This window comes from Pseudoliparis swirei, chromosome 22 (assembly GCF_029220125.1).
Source record: "Pseudoliparis swirei isolate HS2019 ecotype Mariana Trench chromosome 22, NWPU_hadal_v1, whole genome shotgun sequence".
NCBI classification, from domain to species: domain Eukaryota; kingdom Metazoa; phylum Chordata; class Actinopteri; order Perciformes; family Liparidae; genus Pseudoliparis; species Pseudoliparis swirei.
The window spans coordinates 8,476,666-8,498,827 of NC_079409.1; the positions used below are offsets into that span (position 1 = coordinate 8,476,666).

Genomic DNA, 22,162 nt, shown 5'->3' on the forward strand with positions numbered 1-22,162 from the left:
TTTATAAGCATTAGGAGCACAGTAATAGAGCGGCTAACCGGCGAGGTCAGAGGTGCTGTCTGTTGCCGTCACCACTGTAGATGTGACTCACCATAGAAACACTGAGGTTCCCTGGGTAAATTAAAGGTCACGATAGGTTTCGTGTCATCCGTTTTAATTATTTCAGTTTTCTTTAGTTTCTCTATAAATGCTATTATAGCCATAAGCTTCAGCTACTTCACAGCGGAGAAAAAGTTGGTCATCGTAACTGGAAACAAAGCATGCACCACAGTTGAAACATTCCAAAATGTAACCACTATCCTAAAGTGATCCGATTGAAACTGCCTAATGTAGTATTAAGTGTCTGAGTCTCACTGTAATCGTGTGCTTCCACTAAGTGTAAGTTGTGCATGCAACATTGTGTTAATTCAATTCAGTTTATTTCGTACAGCCAAATATCACAAATTACAAATGTGCCTCAGAGGGCTTTACAATCTGTACACATACGAAATCCCTGACCTTTGACCTCACATTAGATCAGGAAAAACTCCAAAAATATAGAAAAATACCTTTCACGGGGAAAAAAGGTAAGAACCCTTCAGGAGAGCAACAGAGGAGGATCCCTCTCCATGATAGACAGATGTCAATAGATGTCATGTGACCAGAAGGAGTCATTACGTTAAGCTCAGTGATTGGCTGTTCAGCCCCAAATTGCACCTTGAATGTTTTTAGGAGAACTTCTTGCCATGCACATTCATGATATTTGTATCTTCGACTTATCTATGAGAGAGACAGATATTTTGTAAAGCAATTGCACATTTTTTCTCACGATTATTCAGCCATGAGCGTTCCATTTCCCATCCACATGTTGGAGACCTTTGCCTTTGGAGAGGACAAACAGGATGTGTAAACCCAAAACCCGGGAAACGATCTCTTTAGTTCACAACACAGGAGCAGAAGAATACATTATGTGCAATATGGAATGTGACAGAGTGAGTCAGAAAGGGTGTAGAAACTGTAGATGGAGGATTTACAGCAGATATTCTCACTCGATCAATTGGATCAAAGGCTTGACTGAGACCAGTGGTCAGCCTACATGTATCTGGTCGAGGGAGAGATTCAATTATAGCTAACTCCATGAAGCCACCCTAATAATGTCAGACATGTCCAAGAATTATAACCCAACATCTGCACAGATTCGGATCAAATCCCGTTACAGATTCAGTCCAACAGCAGATCCGAGTGCAAGGTTGATCTTTGTGTGAAGTGAGGCTCAGCAGGCCGAGTCTGACCCTTTGATTCCATTGTTGTTTTGATTGAGTTTCATTGGATCACATGAGTTATTGTGAGATTAGAGGTCCTACAGTTTATGTCACATAAGGAACCAGCAGGTTTGTTTCAGTTTTATTGTCAATGGATACTATTGTTGTTGGTTTGAGTTTGTGCCTCGTTTCTTTATTATTTTTCCCAGACGTGTATTAAGAGAGACAAAATAGTTTGTTTTTCCAGCATCAGAATATGTCGTTTTTTACCCTCCTTGAAAAACAACTTTCAACAGATTTGAAAATTGCCTGAGACAGAAAATCCATCAGTGTAAAATGTGTAGCCTTCATTTAGTCTTGTTAGAGTTCAGTTTTATCATGATCTCATTGTGCTGAGAGTCCCCACGTCGAGTGCTTTCATACCTCCGCACTGCATTGCGCTCTGCTCACTGTCAATCCCCAAACACCAACAAGAAGAAATACAATTTGATGTTTGACACGGTCTCCATCAAAACATGTTGCGAAACAAACACTGTCTACAATCTAAAATACCGTCGTATTTTAGGCATCTTCATTTGTCCGGAAGCAAATTTCAAAACGGATTTGATAAGAAAATGTGAAGAAAACAAAGTCAAATGTTTTTGTTGAAATGCATAAATAGCTGTAATCTGTGCATGACAGCACTGTGTACTTTTGAAAGAATGGTATCTCGTCGTTCTTTAATCTGCCAACGGGCATAATGGAAAGCCCTGCTCTCAGGTGCTATGTGTATCTGATGCACTATATCTAAAGAAATAGTTAACTTTAAAGTTATAAAGTGCCTCCTACAAGCACACACGCAGAGACAAGGAGGGGAGTCGAGCTGGCGAGAATAAAGTGTGTGAGTGCTTTGACATCAATGGCTGTGTCAACACAACACAACAATATGGAGTGAAAAGCTTGACAGAGGAAAAGAGAGGATGGTTTGCGCTGGTGACTGAAGCCCTATCGACTGCCCTCCACACTCTAGATCACTGTAGGTTTTCCAAGGGGAGCGACTCACCTGATTGGCTGCCTGTCAGGGGCAGGCGACTATTGGGTCCGTTGGTGAGCGTGTTTCCTAATAGGTGGTTGCTAGGCGATGGATGTTAGGATGAGAAGTTGGGTGTGGAGAAAGGACCAGCTGCAAAGGATGATTGTGTGTAACTGTGTGTGTGTGTGTGTGTGTGTGTGTGTGTGTTTTGTATGTGTTTGCATGCATGAGTGCTTCCAAAATAACTCCATGGTTGAACTGCACAATTGCATATATCAATTAAGTGGTGTGTGTGTGTGTGTGTGTGGAGGCAGGGTAATGTAATAACTATCATTACCAAACCTTGGGCTGAAGCTTACTTATGCAAGTAGTTACGGAGAGGATCCTCAGGTCATGAAATTAAACTGGAACTCCCTCCATCGCACAAGCACACACACACACACGGAGAGATTGGAATCTATGTATGCTGTGCAGGCCCCACATAGTGCCTTATTAGGCCTGTTTGTTACTGCTGCATCTTAATTGAGTCTCCAGCTGAGGGTGTTATTCTCTTCATTAGAATTACCAACAGGTGTACTGGGAACCTCACTGATAAAACACTGCAGAGTAAATAGAGGAATGTGCGTGTACGAGCTTGTGCGTTCACTGTGTTCTGAGAACACGGGGAAATAAGGTCCAAGTTGAAAAATACTGAAGTTAGCCTTTAAGGCCTTTGGTAAGGTCTGATTTGTTCATCTCTGCTTATTGAAAGTATAATTAATATATTGTAGATGTCAACTTAATTATTCCCCTGCAGCAGTGATTGATTGATCTGTCTGTATTTATGCCTTCGGGCGGCCTTTTGTTCATTGCTCAGTCCAGTGCGAGAGAGCGCTAATACTTATTATGTAGGTAAAGCAGTGGCAGTGCATTATAAATGAATTAACTGAGCCTGAGGGTATAGTTAGACGTGTGCTGCTCGAGCACATGCAGGACAAATGGACTCCAAACTTGTTTTTGACCTGGAAAAATTAACAAACTTTTATTTGACTCACAAATACTCTACTGTTTTATATATTTTTGAGGGATTATTCCTACAGATTGATTCAAGGTTAGGGTGTCGGTGACCCTTGTTGGAGCTGGAGGAGGTGAAGAGAGGAGAAGAGGAGCAATGTGCTGTGTCAGGGTCTCTTATGCAGGCAGTGATGGGTACCTTGAACATGCTGTTCAGTGCAGTACTGATGCTTGTGGGTAGTGTTGTGAGTGAAAGAGAAAACAGGCTGAATCCGATACCTTTAGCTCTCTGATTACAGCAAAAGAAACAAACTTAGAACACAAAGAATGTCAACTTTGTTCGTCTCCTCAGAGGATCCTCAAAAACATCAACAACAAAGAAAGGAAGAACTGAAAGGGATCAAATCAAACGCATAAGACAGTTCACGTTCCAGGACTTGAGGCAGCAGTGGCAGAAAGGCAGAGGGTGGAAAAGAGAGCAAAGTTATAGCCTGAGGAAAAGTGATAAACTTGTTCTGATCCAATAAATCCTGCTTGCTTTTTTGTGTCAGTAATCATTACTTCAATCCATTTAGCAAGCATTGCCTCATAAACCACAATTGGTCGCCTCATCATATGTCACAATTAGTGAGGTAGTCATTTGTCTGCATTGATCATCATTTGTCTAATGTGATTGTTTAGCTGTGATGTGGGAAGCGAAAATGTGGGTGGACCAGTTTATTTGTTGAGCACAAAGTAATAAAAAAAGCAATGTAAAGTGCAGCACAGAGTGATTATACTGTAGACACAATCATTTAAACGTATACATGTATTATCTTTATATATATATATACAGTATACAGATCATAGATCAAGACATAAAATCTCTGATTTCCAAATAGAAACTCACAATACTGTAATTATTTTTTATTCTGACAAATGCAAATTGATATAGAGTGAACACAGCTGGCAGAGAAGGAGAAAGAAGAAGAAAAAAGGAAACGCAAAGAGATAAAATGAGGAGGGCTGCTGTCAGAAAACAGGAAGTGAGTGTCCCGGTGAGGCATGTTTGGTACAGGTCGGACTAAAGAGAGGAGGACAGGGTTGGAGAGAGAGAGAGAAGACAGGCTGATGAAAGAGGAAGAGCTGTAAGAAAAGAGCTGTGACAGATTGTCATTAAGAAGGACAGCTGCCTTTTCCCGCCGTGACTTCTAATCTATAATCCAAATGCACACTCGCACAGAAAAAAGCATGCCAGTCCTCTGACACTCAAACTGCTCACATTTTACATTTGTTTAGCTTCTTTTCTTTTTGCTACCGTGGTCTCTTTAAAGTTTGTCTCTCCGCATTGTAATTGCATTACATGTACAGTCAACATGCACTTAGAAAAGCAATTATTAAAATTGTTGGAACATTTTAGAGGAGAAGGGAGGCTTGGGGGGGGCTTTTGAATTCACAGTTCTCTGCAGCCAGTTTTATTCACAAGATGGAGAAACCAGTAGTGTTAAGAATTTATGCACAATGTTTAATTGGAGCAGGTTCTGTGAACTTTTGCCATAGTTATTATACTTGAAAAAGACATATGAACCACAGCTTCTAGAGAAAAATGAAAAACAAGATGAATACCAACACGTTGCTCCTTATCTTTTTACCGTAAGAAGCCAGCTTTTTAAATGAGTCACACACATTGGTGTCAAATGATCTCCAATACACACATGCAGACCCACAGGCATACAAACAACTTGACATGAAACCCGCGTGTCACACTGTAAGTATGTTGAAAGAGGTATTAATCTGCTTCCGAGTGGCTGCGTGAAGCCATCCCCTCCCCCGCACTGTAAAAGGTGTGCGTGTGACATAATGTGAGAGGACGTTTAGAGGTGGCGTGTTTGCATACACAGTCAAAAGAAAGATGTGAGTGGGCACAATTAGCTCCACATTATTTTATGACGGTGCAAACTCAGGCAAATACTTGAACTCTTTTTTTTTTTTTTACAATTAGAGCAAAACATTTCCACTTTTCTCCGGTTTTAATGAGCTGCTTCAAAGATGAGTGGAACAAAGAGAGAAACTGGGGGTTTGACAAGAGCTCCTGGTTTATTCCGAGAACAGTAAGAGGCTTCTAGCTTCTTGCTGGCTGACAGCTGGTGCTGTCGTTGGTACATTGGCTGTTTGGGGAGAACAAACACGGATTAACAGTTGTCTGTCCTGACCAACCTCAGCTGGGTGACATGGGAGGGTTGATGGCTGATTGGGCTCACCTCACCCCATGTGCTTCTCACAACGCTAACTTGTCTTCTCAATTCCTTTCTTCGCATCCTCGCCTCGCGTCTTACTCCTCCCACCCACGAGAGATGTGTGCGGAGGAGAGGAGAGGAGAGAAGAGTCAAGGCAACAAGCATTTAACAAAGTGAGACATCCTGGCCTTAAAGCTCTCAATTAAAAGGGTGTCAATTAATTACGATATATAGTACAGCTACATACAGTATATATGTATGCATATATATATATATATATATATATATACACTACCGTTCAAAAGTTTGGGATCACCCAGACAATTTTGTGTCTTCCATGAAAAATCACACTTTTATTTATCAAATGAATATAAAATATAGTCAAGACATTGACAAGGTTAGAAATAATGATTAATATTTGAAGTATTAATTTTGTTCTACAAATTTCAAGCTCAAAGGAAGGCCAGTTGTATAGCTTATATCACCAGCATAACTGTTTTCAGCTGTGCTAACATAATTGCACAAGGGTTTTCTAATCAGACATTAGTCTTCTAAGGCGATTAGCAAACACAATGTACCATTAGAACACTGGAGTGATAGTTGATGGAAATGGGCCTCTATACACCTATGGAGATATTTCATTAGAAACCAGACGTTTCCACCTAGAATAGTCATTTACCACATTAACTATGTATAGAGTGTATTTATGATTAATTTAATGTTATCTTTATTGAAAAAAAGTGCTTTTCTTTGAAAAATAGTCATTTCTAAGTGATCCCAAACTTTTGAACGGTAGTGTATATATATGCATACACATTTATGTAGCTCTACCATACATCATAATTTCTATATTTAATTAATATATATATATGTGTGGATGCACAAACATAAGTTAACGTAATGAAAAGTACCCACTATTTCTCCCTTCCTACGTCATCTTCTTTTTCACCTTCAAAACATCCATGCAATGCTTTCGTTGCTGACACTTCTGATCTACCCACTCCATTGTTCGCTGCTCCGGATATTGAACCCTTGACCTCTGCGCCCGAAGCGAGAATCGTACCCCTACGTAGACTGTTTGTCGCCGATTTGTCAAAAACTGATACAGTGAATGTGACAAGGAGGGAGTCCACACAAGGTTCGATTTAAAACAAACAAGCTAAGGTTAACACACCAAATATCAATGTCGTTGTTAGACCAGTAATATCTGCAATGAAAGCGGTCCATAGGTGTGTGATACGCGTGCTGTGGAGGTGTTGATGCTGCACAACACGATGGTTCAGGGTTGATGCAAGCTGAATGCAGAGACAGTGTGAGCACGGGGGCCAGTGTTGACAGCTCCAGGGCTCACGAGCCCAATCAGCTGATGTTGGTCCGGACAGCCCACAAGGCGAAGGAAGGGGCGTCTACAGCCCAGCGGTCAGATTTACACAAATGAATTATTGCTTCAATCTCTAATGAGTCTGCAGTTTGGGGATTTTGCCAAATCAAGCCGGAATCTTAATCCAGTATGAACAGTAGAATTTATTTTCAGGTGGATTAATCAAAATATAGCCTTTTTTGTATATGTACAAACGGATTGATGTCACTGTGTGTACAACCATGCACAGACATGCACACCCCATCACAGAGTCAGACAGGCGTGGATTAACGAATTAAACACCCTCTCTTCCTCTGACTCCAGCAACGGCGTATAATCGAGCTGACATACCTATGGCGTATTAACATATTGTAGCTCGAATATGCAGACGGAGTGGAAAGAGTGACGAGAGGGAGAGGGAGACAGAGGAGATGAAAAGCATGAAGCAGGAGTGGAAGGAGAACTGATGAGAGAGAGAGAATGGGAGGCAGAAAGAGGGGGAGATAGGAGTGGGAGAGAGTGATAGGGGAGCAGTGGAGCAAATCAAAGTAAAATTAAGTGCATTTACATATTTAGATGAGCGCCTCTAGTCAGCCTGTCTAATTATTTCATCTCCATTTTTCATTTGCACGCTGTTCAATCCAGAAGCAGCCGGCCATGAGGAAAGTTTCTCTCCCACCGTTACTTGTCCCCCTCTCCCTCTCTGACTCCCCTCTCCTGGCAGCAGCCTTTTCGTTATTCGGGTCATTACCGGACACTTTTTGTCCGTTCGCACTTGTTCTCTCTGTCTCTCCCGCCCGCCCCCTGCTCCTGGTGTCTCTCATCATGTTTTATGCATACCAGGATTCTGCCTCACATGTGTCCAGAAATGTGTGTGTGCGCAAAGGTCCGCTGCTAATGTCCTTTCTACCACAATGTTTTATGCATTGGCTTGTGCCGAAGATATCTATGTGTATGTCAGTGTCCAGTGTGTGTGTGTAGGTGTGTGTGTGTGTGTGTGTGTGCTTGCGTGAGCACCAACCTGCTATTAAATCTTTCAAATTAGCATGAACCATGTCAGGAGAAGCCAAGCCACGTTAACCTTATATCACTGATGTTTCCCCCTTTTTTTATACCTTTCTTCACACTCCATATATCAGTCTTCTCCCAGCGCTCACAATCTTTCCTTTCCACCCTCTCTCCTCACCGCTCTCTCCTTCTCCCCCTCTACCTCCCTGCTGTTTGCACCTCCTTCTCTCCACATTACTTCCCTTTGCTCCTGTAAATGTCCCCCTCCTTCGACACCCACGCTCATCAGCACAATCTATTAGCGCGTGTGTGTGTGCGCGTGTCTGTGTCTGTGTGTGTGTGTGTGCAAGCACGTGCTCATGTGTGAAAGTGCATCCTTGCTTTGAGGCCTGTGTGCGTGTGTTTCTGTTTACGTGAGCGTCTTTGCGCGTGTGAGTAGGTGTGTTTGGGCCAAATTGTGTGTGGCATTCAATGTGTGTATTTTCCTGCAAGTGTTTATGTCCGTGCATGTGCGGCACGTATACGCGCACATGAGTGTGTCTGCTGGCATAAAAGGTTGTTATGTGCTTTAGGTGTTAATTGGCTGAGGAGCTTCGTTAATATTCTCCTCGCGAGCCCGCTCGTCAGGAACAGAGCCGGCAAACTGATGAGTCTGTGATTTTCCGCCAGAGAGAGAGAGAGCAAGAAAAGGAGCGGAAGAAAGCAACAGAGTGAGAAAGACAGAAAGAGATGGAGGGAGGGAGGGGAAAGAGAGATGTGATTAAAAAAAAATCATAAAGGACTCCATTGAGACATTGGGTGAAAGGAAAGATTATATCATGCGGGGGAGAAATTATCCCTTTGTTCGGCGTTTGTGAATTGGCGGACTGGGGGAAAGGCGCTTGGCAGCGTATCCCCCGGCGAGGTGGCACTTAGCCGCTCAATTCTAGTCCCCCGCACTCCCACCGACAGCGCACGGCTCACCTGGTGCGCGCCTCGCTTCCGGCGCCGCGGAAATGCACCAACCGACCTCGTGCACGGCGCTCACATCGGAGACATCAGAAGCTGCAGCCTTGACAGGTTGACATACACGTCAGTATCACATCACACGCACATACCTGGAACGTAAAGAGCACGATAGCGAACTGGTGCACGCATATATTGTCACGAATTCCCCACCTAGTTAAATTCATCCTGCTTACACGTTTAATGAACTCTCCTGTCATTCCAGATCCTGTCATCCTCACCTGATTGTCCCTCATTCCCTTCACCTGGTCCTCACTCCCTACTCACCTGCCTCTGATCACCTCGTTAGTCCCTCATTCCCTTCACCTGGTCCTCACGCCCTTCTCACCTGCAGCCCATCCCCTCATTAGTCCCTCACTATTTAGCTCCCTCACTTCCTCTTGTCCTCTGCCAGATTGTCTTGTGTGTCATTGCCAAACTCTCCAGCGAATTCCCTGTACTAGTTCTGCTCTGCCTGTTACGACCCTGTTTGCCTGTTCACCCGACTTGAGATTTTTGCCTGCCCCTTTTTTTGGATTTGTTGCCCTGTTTGACTGACTACCTGGTTTTGACCCTGCCTGAAAGATTAAGTAAACAGCCTCCTCCTGCATTCCTGTGTTTGTCGTGCTTTTGGGTTCCAGTACCTGTAACCATTACATATATAGGCACAGTGGTGACCTATCTGTCACACCTATCTGTAACACACACACACACACACTTCAAGGAGCTTTCCAGACAGGCAGCATGCACATATTTAGGATCACATGCACAGGGAACACAAAGAACAGAGATTGACACATGCACTGCAGCAGGGTAAACAGTGAGAGCGTGGCCTGTCACCGGGAGGTATGATGCCACATGGATAATGAGTGTTCCTCCCAGCGGGGAGCTGTGTAGCATGTGGCTCACAGCGCACATGGAAACACTCGTTAGGAAGCTCCAACAGTACGTTCTCCACTTGGCAGGTAACACTGTTCGCATTTATCTTCCTGAACAAGGGATGACGGCGCTTAGCGCTCTGTCGAATCCCAATCGGGGGGCCTTGCATGCTTCTGCATAATAAAATATGCCTCTAATGCCTTCTCATACTTAATCTGTGGGCCTCTTTATGAATGCAGGGCTCTCAAGTGTCACGCATTGAGCGTGAGACTCACGCATTTCGGTCTTAAGTCACGCACTCCTGCCACACATCGTATTTCTCACGCTGAAAAAAACTCTCGGCTATTTAATGTTTTAATGTGCCGCAGCACGCAAACATGAGCCGCGCTGCCCTCACCGTGGAGGAATCAAGCGCTCCCCTGGAGTTCTGCTGTGACACTTATCAGCCAATCCAAAAAAAGAAAAGGGCTACACAATAGCCAATCAGAAAAAAAACCTGTATCTGGGTAAGATTTAATCCAGCAACCAATGAAGATAAAGCATCCTGGAATTGCGCGTGACTGACTGATATCCGAAAATTTCGCTTTTAAAACTTTTAAAACTAACTTAGAGGTAGTATTCTAATAAGTTCCTCTCGCAGCTGCTTTGACACAGTGTAATTCCGGGTGTGTCCCAGGGCCTATACTCAGTCATTCACACTGCAACCTACAAAGTACATATCCTAATTTGCTTTGCCAATTACGTTTTGTAGGAGAGGTAATTGCTGCTGGGTTTACATTTCGTGGCGAGGTTTTTTTTCCAGTCCTGGAATAAAGTTGACTTATTTATCGAAGAACTCTGGTGTCATAATAGGTAGTTGGGCATACAAGGAAAAGGACTTAGACGCCGGAGATCAGAGTTTGTGTTCCGCAAAGCTTTGATTCGGTTTTATGTTCGAAGAAAATAAATCTGATCCTATTCTTGGAAAAAGAAACGCTTATTTGGGCGGAGTTGTTATATTTTTGGACATTTCTTTGTGTGACTAATTAGCAGGTGTTTCATTTGATTGTTTCTGACCTGAGAGTATTAAAGCTTTTGTTCGCACTGGCATTTAAGAGGAATTCAAATTGGCTCAGATTCATGGATGGCTTAAAGACAGAAACATTTCCTCTATCTCCTCGGATAAAAGAGAGAGTTCTCAGTCCTGTGTTTGTTAACCAGCTCTATCTGATGAATTCAACACAATGAATTAGATGAAGAGAATTCCTTTTCTAAGAAGTGAGTCTTGACCATGATTCTTGTCTATATCCATCTCTAGTCATTGCAGTCTGCCTCCTTAGTGTTTTGTTCTAAAGTGCTTGCTCAGTTCTTTGCCATGCTGGGAATAAATGATCCAACATTGTCACCTTTGATGAAGGGTTGATGCATATGGGGATGAGACTAATAATAGGATGTCTACCATAGCCACTACAGATAATATAATGCCTCTCCTGTCATCCTGTAAAACCAGCGAAAAAACATTACCAAGTCATGTGTCTGCCGGAGAGTGAGTTTCATCTCCTAGGTTACCGTGGAGAGAGGTGAGGCAAGGTATGAGTGATGAAAAAACACTGTGTCTGCTCATGTATTCAACATGTAATTTCAGACCGCCAGTGACTGAAATACTAAAAGCTGTTTTGTATTCTTGTTAGCCTGTCATAATATCAGCCATATTGACTGGTTTGCCAGGCTCGGCTGTCAACAGACTGGAAAAATAACGATAATCAAAACTCTGTAATCCCAAATTGTGTGAAGAAAAATGAGTGTTGTTACTTGAAATGTACCCAAATGATTGGGCCGTATTGATCCCTGTGCCCGGGAGCGTGAGGTGAGCAGGAAGTAGTCTTAGCCTCCAGAAAATGCACTGATAGTGTCCATAGATCGAGGAGCTGTGACTTTTCTAATTAGAGAGTTCAGAGCAAACCCAGATGTATGAGCGAGTGCATGTCTCTAAACTAGCTATTAACAGCAAGTCAGACAAACAAGAAACCAGAAAGATGGAAGGAGAAGCTGGACGGAGGGCAGGGAGGGGCTGAGCATGATGTGGATCTACTCAGACCTGAGTCAGAATAGCACTTATTAACAGAAGAAAATGCTTACAATGTGGTATTCATGATGTTGTTCTTAGACATGTTAAAGATAGCGTACAAGGAATCAAGCCCATTTTCAGTATCTATAACAGTAGTTGCATTGTGTATTGTGTTTACACTGGAGAGAATCCCTGAGGAAATTACTCAATCAGGGCAGTTCAGATCAAACTTTCCTGTGACCGATTAAACTTTATGGTAGTCTGGGACTTTGTGGCAGCTCCATAGAACAAACTTTATATATTTTTTTTTAAAGAACAACTTGGAAATGCACTCAATATCCACAATCTATATTCATGAATGTCTAAATGTATGAGTTCACATTCCTACCTTAATGTAACCACACTAAATCTGTGGTGCTTACTCGGATCCACCCTTGGGAAAATGTTCATCTGATTTATCTTTACCATTCAGTAGCACATCCTCCTCCACACGGTGCCAGCTAATAAACCCTCAAGATTCACGCCTACACAGACACATATATGCATGTAACCTCCACAACATGCTCACACACGCTCACGCCCAAATCACTCACGCGCACAACCTCAAGGGAAACATAAGAAATAAATTCATCACTTCCGCTCACCCAAGAAACGCCTTAAGGACAAAGAGAAATGTAATCTTGGATAAGCCTCCCGATAGAATCTCTGCATTACCCCTCTGCTGCTGGTTCTCAGCCATCAACCCTTACCTCCCACACCTTGGCCCGATTCCCTCGCATCTCTCCTCCCCTGCACTGCTTGTTTCTCTTTTCCTCCCTTGTTTCTCAACTCACCTCTTCTTTTCACTTTCTTTTCTCTCCTTTGTCTTTGGTTGTACTCTTCTCTTTACCTCACTACTACTCCGTTAGTCCCTCCATCTCTTTGTCTCTTCCTTGTTTCCCACCGCGTGCCATTCTCCAACAATGACCTCCCATCTCTCCATCCCAGTTTTGGAACATACTGTATTTATCTATATTTCTGTTCCTCTCCCATGTCGGAGAGCTTTAATACCATTGGTATTAAATGCTGGCACGACCTCCTTGGCATACTTAAGTAGGCAGGGATCCTTGTAAGGCTGTTTGAGTGCTTAATATTTTCAGCACGCCGCTGACTTAAGCCCCTTAAGTGCTTTGGCAACACTTATTCCACGGTGGCACCAATGAAGCCCATTAAAAATTTGATTTGGATGAGAGGGAGAGAGAGAGTAAAAAGGAAAAGGGGTATATGGGACACAATGTGCCATTACCTCCCTTCCTTCCGCACACACTGCGACAAAAACAAATACACCCATCAGGGGGTTACCCACACAGGGACTATGTCACATAAAAACACACACACACACTCGCCAGTACTGCAATGTCTGGGATGTGTTCCTTTTTTGTGTCTAATTATGTCCTTTGTTGCTCTATCAAGCACTTTGTGACAACCCTATTTGGTGAAAAGCACTTGATAAATAAATGTGACTTTATTTGACTCGATAAAAGGGAACAGCATGTTTAAAATTGAAATCATTAAGATGTTTGTAAATACAGCGTGTGGCAGATTAGATCTGATAGTTTATTATAAGTTAATTAAGAACAAGTAGACAAGCTATTCTAATAGCCAGACTGTGTTGCCTTTCACAGTTTACAAGACAATGAAAGTCAAAGACACAGAGTCTACTGTAGTTAGCTTCCACCATTGGCTTTGTATTGCCAGTTTTATTGCCAATAGCAGTAATGTTAGTACATGTGGCAATAAGCGCGAACAAAGGAATTGCTTTATGCACGATTTGGCGATCAAAAATATACCGACAAGTCGGACAAACTGTTAGCAATGACTTCTGTTTCATCAGTGTACAAAGACAGAGCTTATACCTTTTATTGAGCCATGTTCACATCAACTTAAATCATAACTCATAGTCCCGTTCATGTCTGCTATTTCCCCACCCGCGTTAAATTACAAATGCCACGCGTAAACATCGACACAGTTCTTGTCAGCAGAAAAGCCGTGTGCATCCCTGCAGCCGTAAAAAACTTCCATTTAACATAAAGAGACACTATAATGCCTCTGTGTATGCCTGCAAGGATAAATTAATGGGTAGTAGAGAGTGAAAGGGCCAAACAGGCAGCCAAATGTAAACTCTGCTTCAGCCAACACTGGACAGACGAGCACATTCAGACGCACACATCGCCACTGTGCGTTGACCTGAAAGAGAACCATTGTCACTGCTTCCATCCACACAAACACTCATCTCTAACCTTCACAAAATAGTATGCAAAATATGCAGACACTGATCCCCCACACACACAGACACACAGAAACATCAAGACACACACACACACATTCTAAGCAAGGGGAGGATGACCAGGGTTATATAAACAAGTGGAACAGAGAAAACAGATCCCCGGGCAGATGGATGTGATCAACAACGACACCGCATTGGGATTACATCAACTTTCATAGATCGACAGGACAGAAGTGAAGCGAAAGGAGGACACACTTGGAGGAACTAACGGCGGATTGACTGGAGGACTTGAAGGAGGGACAAGCGAAAGAGGGCAGAATGGATCAACTAAACACAATTTGAGGATATCCATTTGATCGAGTGAATCGAGTCCATATTGTTTTGCAGTCTATCTGCTGTCAGGCCCCAGACCTGCCAGACCCGAGTTGCTGGTAACAACCAACACAGAGTAATATTCTCCGCGTCAGCCAGTTGACCGGTGAAGTCGGAGCCGTAGGGAAGATTGGCAATGATCCGCTTTCGCCTTTGCCAGAAGTGCCATCGCCGTTAGAGCTCATTTTGTTTGCAGTGGTCCAGATAGCGACAGAGCGGGCGGTGTGCAGAGTAGTAATCTATGAATGACTCTTGCACTTGATTCTGTCAGATAGTGCTCAGTGAGGTGTGTGGCGCAGTTCATCACGTTGTGTCTTTGCACTACAAATACACACATTGAACACACATACTTGCACATTCAAACACACAAGAGCAACAGACTCCCAGACGACGCAGTCATTAGACGACGCATTAGAGCCTGACAATCAGCGGGACTCTGTCCGGATCTTAAACAGGGCAGACTTTCAGATCAGTGTGTGCGAGTGAGTGTTTATCAAGAGTGGACCCAGTTGTGCACGTTGGAAAGGAAGAGTGAGGCAGGTCGATGCTGCACGGTTACGCTCTCAGATAGCATGTGATTATTCTGAGGGTTTAAAATGACCATGTAAAAATCACTGTCCATTTACACTGCAGTGGACACATGAGAGCGTAGCCAATAAGTTGCAGCATTCAAGCGAATAAAAGTAGGTACCTTGTGTGAGCAATGTGCAAGTCTCTGGGGTGAAATAGCAGACTGAAAAGTGTGATATCTGAAACTAACCCATCTGACTGCAGTTTGCTCAGCCCTTGCAGGTTGGTTATTCTACACAGGGCAAGCACTTCCACTTTACACTCTATAGCAGCACTCAAGCTCAATGGCTTTTATTTAACCTTCGCTATCTCCAGATGAGTTGTGGTAAGAAAGTGTCTCCATCTCTCTAGTGGCCCGGACGGTTTTGTGATAGCTCAAAGGAACATTGAATTCTTCCTGCCGATCTGTCGGGTGATGTGCAGAAAAATCCAGTTTGACTCATTGATATACAACGTGTTCGACGATGAACATTGTTGCCCCGGATTTCTCTGTTCTCGAGGGCACTACAACCTAGGTAGCTCTATTTTAAAAGTTAGCATTCAGTTGCCATTGGTAGAGATAGTTGCTTTGGAAGACAGTTTTTCAGCCTGTGTCTGACTGAAATATTGTATTGTTGATGTTTTCAGTTCCACAGAACAGTGTGGTTTGACCTATACTAGAAAAGCAGTTTGTTATTGTTGTTAATTGTGTGGCAGATTGTGAGGGCACCTCTCTGAGTTAGCTTAGCTCCCGCTGCAGTTGCTGATGAGCTAATTGAGTTGCCTCTTATTTGGTTAACTGGACAGCTGACATTACTTATTACACTTGCGGGTAAAGAACACAGTGTTGCAGGTCTACTTTGGCAACTTTTTGCTATTGGTTTTTGTGGTTTATTGATCTGAGTCTTTGATCTGAGGAGGCTCAGAGCACTGTGGTAGAAAGTAGCTCGGCTAGCAACGTTGGCTTTGTTGTTGTGTTGCTTAGATAGGACTGAGCTCCTCTACAGCTCTGTCGCGGAAAATTCTCTACACTGCAAGGATAGGAGACAATGCACGTCGTAATTTCTTTCTAAGTAGCACAAGTTGCTAAAGTCAACAGGGGAACTTTTTGTTGCACCCTGAGCTCTGGACAAACGTCTGTGGATTGCATGCAAGCCGTCGCCACAATTCTTTTCTGTGTCACTAAGCAGCTAATCACTTTCTTTTCACGTGTTGTGATGCAGTGGAGTACATAGGAGTCCTTTATTTGAGGGTTGTCCTCAAACAACAACTTCTGTCTGATTGCACTGAAGTGAATCTGGGCAGCTAGCGCGTGCACGTGGCTGCAGCATTGCAGTTGAAGACAAATCAGAGAGTCTGTGTGTGTGTGTGTGTGTGTGTGGGTGGGTGTACTAGTTTGTCTGTAGCAGTGCAGCTAGGGTCACAGAGGAGCCATTGATCAAACGTGCACATCCACACACGATTACACGTACACACACACACACACACACACACACGGCTTCTCAGTCCACAATGAGGCCTGTACGGAGCTCTGTCCTCTGCTGCCTCCTCCCTGCCCCTTTCTCTCTGGCCCTGCACAGCCTGGTCCTGGTCCTGCTCTGCATCACTCGTAAGTCATGCACACATCAACACCAACATGTGCATACATGCACGAACACAGATTAAACTAGAACGGGCACTCGGTAGAGCGCATACCTTCGCATATCACAAGATTGGGCATTAAATTATGAACATTTTGGCATTAGTTGCATGCCAATTGGATAAAAATTGACCGCGCTATGGTAAAAAGAAGATTTTGACCTTTCCATGATCTTGACCTTTGACCCGATTGATCCCAAAATCTAATCAAATGGTCCCCGGATAATAACCAATCATCCCACCAAATTGCATGCGATTCAAGAAGATTTTTACCTTTTCATGACCTTGACCTTGACCTTTGACCCGATCAATCCCAAAATCTAATCAAATGGTCCCCGGATAATAACCAATCATCCCACCAAATTTCATGCGATTCGGTTTAAAACTTTTTTTGTTATGCGAATAACACGCATACAAATAAATAAATAAATAAATACACGGCGATCAAAACATAACCTTTTCAATGCGAAGGTAATGAGACGTGCTGTTTGGATTCTAGAAGAAGCTCAGGTGTCACTAAACTCCAAATATGTCACAAAAACAAGCATATAACGTTCACATCTATAACACTCCTTTCATGTGATGACATTTTATTATCAATTATCAGTTATCAATTTTGTGTAATTTATTTCTCAAGATGTTGTGATGTGAAAAGAGAACACATGTGTAAGTATACTAATTGATGTAAAGTGATACAGAATAAGATGATTGCATGAGTGTCCAGCACATAACCACGGGAGGAATAGCTTGTGGTTGAATCACAAAATGAGAGCTTGCGATGAGTTGTTCAAAATGTCGGTAATTAGGTTAGATATTTGCTAATTAAGATAAAGCTTAGAGTGAATGGGAAGAGAGTAGCATAGGCCCAGGAGGTGAAAGGGCCAGGAAATGAGAGACCAGGCAGAGAAAAAACGAGTGGACGAATGGACCAAAAGACTTGAAGGTCAATCACAAATAAAAACAGAGATAGAGAGAGAGATGAGGGTGGCTGAAGTATTTTTCTCAGCCCTCCTCTGAAGAACATTATTGAAGAAAGTTGAACCCCCGAGTGGAAAGATATAGGGGGCCGTATGGAGAGGTTGTCAAAGAGAAAGAGAATGGGGGGGAGTGCAGTGAAAGAGACCAATACATATTGAAAGAGAGACAGAATGACAGACACGAGCAGAGAAGGACTTGGACAGTATGCAAGGGAGCAGCAGAGGCTGAGATAGAGAAATAGCGAGACGGAGATGTGTGCAAGCAAGATGGAGAGAGAGAGGGGGGGGGGGGGTGAAAAGATAAAACAATAGATTATAGTCCTCAAAAAGAGCTGCATGATATCGAGGTTTGATCCAAGAGTCATGAGTCTCATTAAACACGAGGCAGCAATGGGGAGAAAAGGCAGTAGGCTCCATGAAGTGGGATCAGTGGCAGAGTTGCTAGGTGCTATTAATACCTCCTGTCATTATTATTACCATGCGTCTAATAGAGGGAGGAGTTCTCTCCCCCGCAGCTCATTGGTAAACAGGTGTTGTGCTCCTCTGCACCGTGCAGTCTCCTCTGTGCCAGCCAAAATCTAAATGATCTTTTTTGCATATTAGATCAACACAGAAGGACGTTGTGTTTGGTGGGATGTTGAGGGGGATGCTGGGTGAGGGTGACAATAGGAGAGAGGGGGAAACCGTGGAAGAATGAGTTTGTGTCTTGGCAGTTAGCGTGGTAATACAATTGATGCCAGTCGGGTCGTTTTGTGTTGGGCACATTCAAAACGCAAACAGACCTTTTAAATGCACACAGGTCCGTACATTTCCCTTACACATTCATCAGCATCGCACTCATACTCGTGTGCCACAGATACACACCAAAGGGACGGCAGCCATGTGGTGGATTTTGAAGACCAGTTCTTTTGGCTGTGTTGGATCTCCAGTGTGGTAGCTGCTGCGTAATAGCCCTGTAAATTTCCTTTAAGCTGCTGTTGGGGGGGTGTGGTGGCTATTGTCACAGGATTGTTGGGGCTGTGACAGACCCGGGCCATAAAACACTGCACACTTAGATAGCACTAACCAGCCTTAGCTGTCAGAAAACAGGAGAGAGGAGATGGGAAAGAGAGAGGATGATGGTGGTTTGTGAAGGGTAAGAAGAGGTGAGTAAGAGAGGGGAATACGTAATGGGATGAGTGGACAAGAGGAGAGCGATCAGAGAGATGCAATGCAGCGGGAGAGGGAAGAAGAGGGGATGGGGAAAGAGAGGGATGAGGTGATTGAAATAGGCCAACTACCCCAAAGGGCCGGAGAGACATAAAGATGCGAAGGTCAAATCGAGGGATGCTGGAGTGGGGAGGGGAGGAGGTAGAAGGGAAAAGGTGATGAGAGGAAGTAGACATCATCTCTCAATGCAGAGGATGGAGTCAGTGTGACTTGGGAGTCAAAGAGTTAACAACAGGACGTGAAATAAATCAATCTGTGAAAGTAAATGTTTCTAATGAGAGGTCAAGAGTGAATGGAGACAGTGTTATGCTGATGTTGCTGATTAGCAGTGCAGTGCTCACAGTACACCATTGGGTGATGGAGAGAGAGTCCGAGGTTGCTGCCAAGTAGAGGGATAGAGAGATTAGGAAACACAGGCAGTGAGAGAAACAAAGAGGGATAGAAAGTGGAGCGAGGGTTGAGCGAAACAACTGGCAATTAAAGAAGCAAAAGTAGTGAAGAAGTTGAAAGAGGGAGGAAAAACTGAGATATTCGGTTTCCTGCTCCAATCATTTGTTTTGTCCTCTTGTCGCATTCCTTCCTCTCACTTTTTGGGGTCTTTCCCTTGCTCCCTCGCTTCCGCTCTCCTGACACACTATAAGAACAGTGCGATTATGCTGCAGACTTGAGCTGCAGAACAAATCACATTTAGCGAAGGAGAGAGTTGAGATAGAACCAGTAGAGAGGCTGGAAAAGAGAAAGAGAGACAGAGAGAGATTGCAGCTTGGAAGGAAACTATTGAAGCCGATGGGGGAGGAAGACATGAAGAAAGAAAAGGAAGAAGGAACAGGAGGGCAGCTCAGGGGAGACAGAAGGAAAGAGTTCCAACAATTCTCCTGAGGCCCAGGAGGAAGACAGAGGATCTTTAGGACAGCACTGATGAGGAAGATGCATGGTGAGCCGTGCAATAATAGAGAACGGAGAAGAGAAGGAGGCAGAAGACAGGAAGAAAGGAAGAGGGACTGATGAAGGGAAGATGAATCAAGGATTAGATCAGGCAGAAGGTGGGGAGGAGAGGGACTGAGAGAGACCATGGGGGTTGGGGGGCTCGCTCAAAAGAAGGGAAGGAAAGGAGGAGAAAGCGACAGAACGAAGGTAGAGAAAAACAAGAGTGAAATTCGTGAAGGATTATGCATTATTTATAGATGAAGCTTCTTCTTCTTATTTGCACTGGATTTGATTGGCAGAGTTCTGGCTGCCCCAGATAGTCGGAGTGATACTTGTAGACTGGTAAGAGAAAGGGGGGAGAGGGCGTGGGGCAGAGCTGTGTGTCTGCAGGTGGAGGTATGGAGGAGAAGAACCTCAAAGTCAGCTATTTTAGAGAGCCAGTACAGCGCAAAACTCTATGATTAACCTGGAGCGAGTGTACACACACACACGTAAACATTGCACACCTCATTTGCATACATACTGTGGAAACCGGCTCGCCTCGTAGACTCGGGGGATAACTGCAAAAAAATGTACATCCAGATGGGAAGAGATGGAGAAGTTGCCGACGGACGGCCCCACAAGACTGGAAACTATGAGCTGGTGTTATTGTTCTAATTAAAGCCGTAACAGCATACGGGGTCGAGCTTTGTATTCCCCTGCATCGATTCCCTCGGAAATACGTGGCCAGCATGCAAAGAAAACACCAGCTCTTGGCCCACTCCCAACTGAAAGATAATGAGAGATAATGAATAGGGAGACAGTGACTGCACTACTTCAAGGATACATGGGGGCTTGTTGGGGGCAAATGGAGACAGCTCATCTCTTATGAGGCTTGTCTTGACTTTTTGCTCTCTCTCTCTCTCTCTTCCTCTCCTGTGGAGAGAGAGAGAAAGCGAGAGAGAGAGAGTGAGCGAGAGAGAAAAATAAGGGTAGGGTGAAGCAGAGGGAGAGAGACGCAGCATGGCGGTAATTCAGCCCGCTAACCCTGCACCAATAAAAGAAGTTTTCTAGAATTTACCGTGACCAAGGGTGAACCAGCAGTCCACCTGGCTGCCTCCCAAATCCCCCTCTTTTAACTCTCCACACCTCCCTTCATCCCCTCCCTCTGTCTCTCTATCCCTTGCCTCCCCCGGCTTATAACTCAACCCCATTGCGGGACCATTAGGAAGGGCCCCTGGGCAGCCTTGTCTTATGAATTTGCACGCCTATTATTTATTTATTTATTTATGTATTTGGAAATGATGGCCCTTCTCGGATCTCTATTCCTGAAGTAAATAAAGGCTGCTTTTTTCCCCCCCGCTGACAGCCGGGGCATAGGTATCCGAAATAATGAGAAGCACCAATTCACTGCTAAGAAATACTGCCCCCGCTTGGCTGGAGAGAGAAGTGGTTGTTGTTGTCCCCCCTCCTGTTTTATTTATCCGTTCATCATGGCAGTCAGTGCACTACCAGGGTATCGATTGCGCTCAGCTTTCTCTCTTAATATGATTCGACGCTTGTGCAGTATTTTATTATGGGCACAGATTTTAATGGGGCCAGATTAATACCTCTGTCACAGAGGTTGATCCCCTCCCCCGCCCCCTCCTTCTCATTCTCTCTCTGTACTATAGAGTGATCAGAAGCACAGGCCCATGGCCTTGGTGTGCATGGCAGCCTATAAAACCGACAGTCAATCTAAAGTGCTGCACCCAGCTGCGTTTATGAGCGACAGTGGAAGAATAGGCGTCATCTCTCATCAAATTTCGTCCAGCCCCCGCCAGCTGCATTATTATGCCCAAACCATCACTTCCTAACTAACTCCCCGATATCATTTCCTGGTTAGATCCCTCCTTTCCCCACCGTCTCTCCATGCCTCTGTTCCCTTCACCGGCGGCCAGCAGGTGTTTCTGGGTGACGTCTCTCAGCAGGAGACAGCGGATGCCAACCTTGCGGTTTACGCATTTTTATTAATCTACTTTTCTTTGTCGCTTTTCTTCGCACTGCCATGCCACTGCAGATAATTTCCTTGGAAGGGGTTGGCAGCTGTCAGGAGAAGTGGGTGCAGTACGAATGGACAGCTAATTCGTTTTTCTGGCCTCCTGCCAGAACCAAACTTTTGACCGCTTTCACTGTCTGGAGTCGCTGTCCCACTTGAAGCCCTCTCTTCCCCGTTGGTTCTGATGGGTCACTGGTCGCACACACAGACGCTGCTCCGGCTTGGTTGGGATGCACAGCAGGACTTTCACAATTAACACTGCTGAAAAACAATGGCGGCTGAGCCCGGTTGCCATGGTGATGATTAATAATAGCCATTAGAACAATAATTGGGTTGGCGGTGGCAGGCCCTGATGGCCCCCGATATGAATCACAATATTGATGCAGAGAATGGGAGCAATAATAACTACAATTAGTGGTAATTGTCAAAAAAATATATAGTATTATAGTCCCCTTTGTCTTCATCCC

At 44.1% G+C, this 22,162-nt stretch overlaps 1 protein-coding gene across 5 annotated transcripts in view; it reads left to right on the top strand.

Annotated features, from left to right (window-relative positions):
- cadm4 (cell adhesion molecule 4) overlaps positions 1-22,162 on the top strand; it is a 157,071-nt gene that overhangs the window by 98,619 nt on the left and 36,290 nt on the right. For 4 of the 5 annotated variants that reach the window (XM_056443985.1, XM_056443987.1, XM_056443990.1 and 1 more), the window contains exon 1: positions 16,435-16,536. The exons of the other annotated variant lie outside the window; for it this stretch is intronic. In XM_056443985.1, the coding sequence (XP_056299960.1) occupies positions 16,440-16,536 (97 nt within the window). In that variant the 5' untranslated portion in view covers positions 16,435-16,439. Of the gene's footprint in view, positions 1-16,434; positions 16,537-22,162 lie in introns of those variants that run through there. 5 annotated transcript variants of the gene reach the window in all.